The sequence below is a fragment of the Gracilinanus agilis genome, chromosome 1, assembly GCF_016433145.1.
Source record: "Gracilinanus agilis isolate LMUSP501 chromosome 1, AgileGrace, whole genome shotgun sequence".
In the NCBI taxonomy this organism is placed as follows: Eukaryota; Metazoa; Chordata; class Mammalia; order Didelphimorphia; family Didelphidae; genus Gracilinanus; species Gracilinanus agilis.
The window spans coordinates 314709482-314711802 of record NC_058130.1 but is presented as its reverse complement, the minus strand read 5'-3'; the positions used below and the strand labels follow the sequence as shown (position 1 = coordinate 314711802).

The 2321-nt window shown below is 39.3% G+C and overlaps 1 protein-coding gene across 2 annotated transcripts in view; it reads right to left on the bottom strand.

Annotated features, from left to right (window-relative positions):
• Positions 1-1106: 1106 nt before the first annotated feature.
• Positions 1107-2321, bottom strand: part of FAM172A (family with sequence similarity 172 member A) — a 466248-nt gene continuing 465033 nt past the window's right edge. For both annotated transcript variants that reach the window (XM_044662804.1, XM_044662820.1), the window contains one exon: positions 1107-2048. In XM_044662804.1, coding sequence (XP_044518739.1) covers positions 1906-2048 — 143 coding nt within the window. In that variant the 3' untranslated portion in view covers positions 1107-1905. The remainder of the gene's footprint in view (positions 2049-2321) is intronic.

Genomic DNA, 2321 nt, shown 5'->3' with positions numbered 1-2321 from the left:
AACTCTAAAAGCTAGAAAGTATCAGATAAAAAGGGTCAATATCACAGACCAATGCATTGGACACTGTTGGGCAGTGTGTTTTGAAGCTACACAGCAGTTGGATGAAACACCGTTTTGATTTTTCCCCCTGCTTTGTCTTTGCTCTAATAACATCAGAGGATATGCAGACATGACCACTGAAGAAAAGATCACTTTAATTTGCCATCATCAAAACCATAAGAATTAATTAGAGTACGTGCATTCCAGACAGTATCAGACATTAGCAGTTTCAAAATTTGCTGATATGAGCACATAATGTATAAATGCTTATTATAAGGTGGATGATTTCAATTGATTTTTTGAGCAGCTTAGTCCTATGACATTTTCGGTGCATTTCATGATGTCATCAAATAAGACAGACATTTCTACAGTAGCATATTTTTAAAAAGAAGGTGACAAATATTAAATTCATCCTTCATCTATTATAAATGGAATCTTCACTAGGTAATGAAGCTTTTGATAACAGTTATAAACTCAGCAAGTTACAGTGCAAATTTTCAATCAAAATTATCAGAAAAATCAGGACTCATTTTAGTTCCGATATTTCACAGTGTTGTGGAGATCTCAACTGGATCTGATTACAGAGCAATTGGAATTTTAGAGAAGAACCTCAAAAGCATGTGGAGAGCTAGAAATAATAGGAGAAAATCTTTCACTCTTAATTCTTCACTTTTCAGTCAGAGTAGTATTCTTTAACTCTAAGTAGACTAAAAGAATATCGTTGGCCTCGCTTAGTCCTATAAAAGGAAAAGGCTTGAGTGCACAGATTAATTTTCTTGATGGCATCCAAAAATCTTGTCTCAAAAAGTCATATTCATCTGTTCCATGAAGGTTCGAAATAAACTATTCCTTTTGGGATTAAAAAACTTCCAATAAGATGAAGTTTCAAAAGTAAAACTTATGTGCATAACCTAAATTAGAACTCAATTAAACCATATATTTAAAAAGATAAATATCTCAATAAGTTGAGGTTTTCAGGTGAAAATGGGAAACCCAAAACATATATATGCATATGTATACACATATCATACATACATATACTCACATTACACCCCAAGGGATCATTAATTTGTTTTGATTTACATTTCCAAACTTTCTCTTTTCCTTACTTTTCTATTTCTATTGAAATTTTATTTTCAAGTCCAGAGTTCTTCTAGCAGAATAAAGTGGATTTAGGAATTGATAGATCTTCAATAAGTTTTCTCTAGACTCCTAAAGAAAATAGATTTTTTCATGAGGGTGTAGTTCACACCTACAGATCTACACAATACAAAGGATTTGTGCTGTTAATTTAAAGGGGTTAAAATTTATTGGCAAAATAAAGCCAATAAGATGACAAAAATCTACCTAAAATTATTTATAAAATAATAGTATGCTCCTCTCCAAAAGCAAAAAAGGTGAAGTATTCTGTTTTGTTTTTTTTTTCTCTTTCCAAAGCAGCAGAAATATTGCAGGCAATAGGACCATGAAGAAACTGTTAAGCTGTGCCATCAACTCGGTGCAGGGCTATGTCAGGGCAATTAGAGCTGCACCACGCTGCACTGTGCAGTACCGCTGTCAGCCTTAATCTGCGCACTGATGGGCAGCACGAAATCCAAGCTACAGCCCACAGGAAGCACAACCAGTGAACCCATATTGCTTTGACAGTTGCACTCATCTAGAAATAATGCAAAACGCTATTTAGATGTATACATCACGACCCTGTGCTCTAGGAAGAAAACAATCTAATGAGGGGCTGGGAGTCTGCTTGCCGAAAATAAGCAGTTAAGGGATGCCTGTGTGCGCTTGCGGGTGTGTTTGCGGGTGTGTACGTGTGTATGCTCGGATGTGTTTGGCTGTGTGTCCTTTCTCTTTCTCTCCCTCCTCTCAAATCTCTTCGTGTTTTATCCTGTGTGAGCGCCGAGTCAGAGCTGCTTTGAGTGAACTGTTCTTTGCTTCCGAAGCTTCAGTAAAGAATTTGAAAATGGATGGGAGACTCTTCCACGAAGTGAGCTCATGACGTTCAGTACCTGCGAGACAAACAGATTTTGGTTACCGTCAGTTCCCTGGGAATTAATTCACAAAGAAAGAGAAAGAAAAAGCCCCCGACGAGTGGCTCAGGGCCGGAGAGTGGGCTCTAAGAGCCGCAGCCCCAGCGCCGGTGGCGGGCTGGCAAGTGAGCCCACCCCGGAGGAGGCGACGTGCTCGCCCTCCCGGCGCTCAGCGGGTTACGTATTTAGGGCCAAAGCTTTGCGGAGTTGCCTCCCCCTAATCCCTGCCAGCAGCTGAGAGCGCCCCACCCC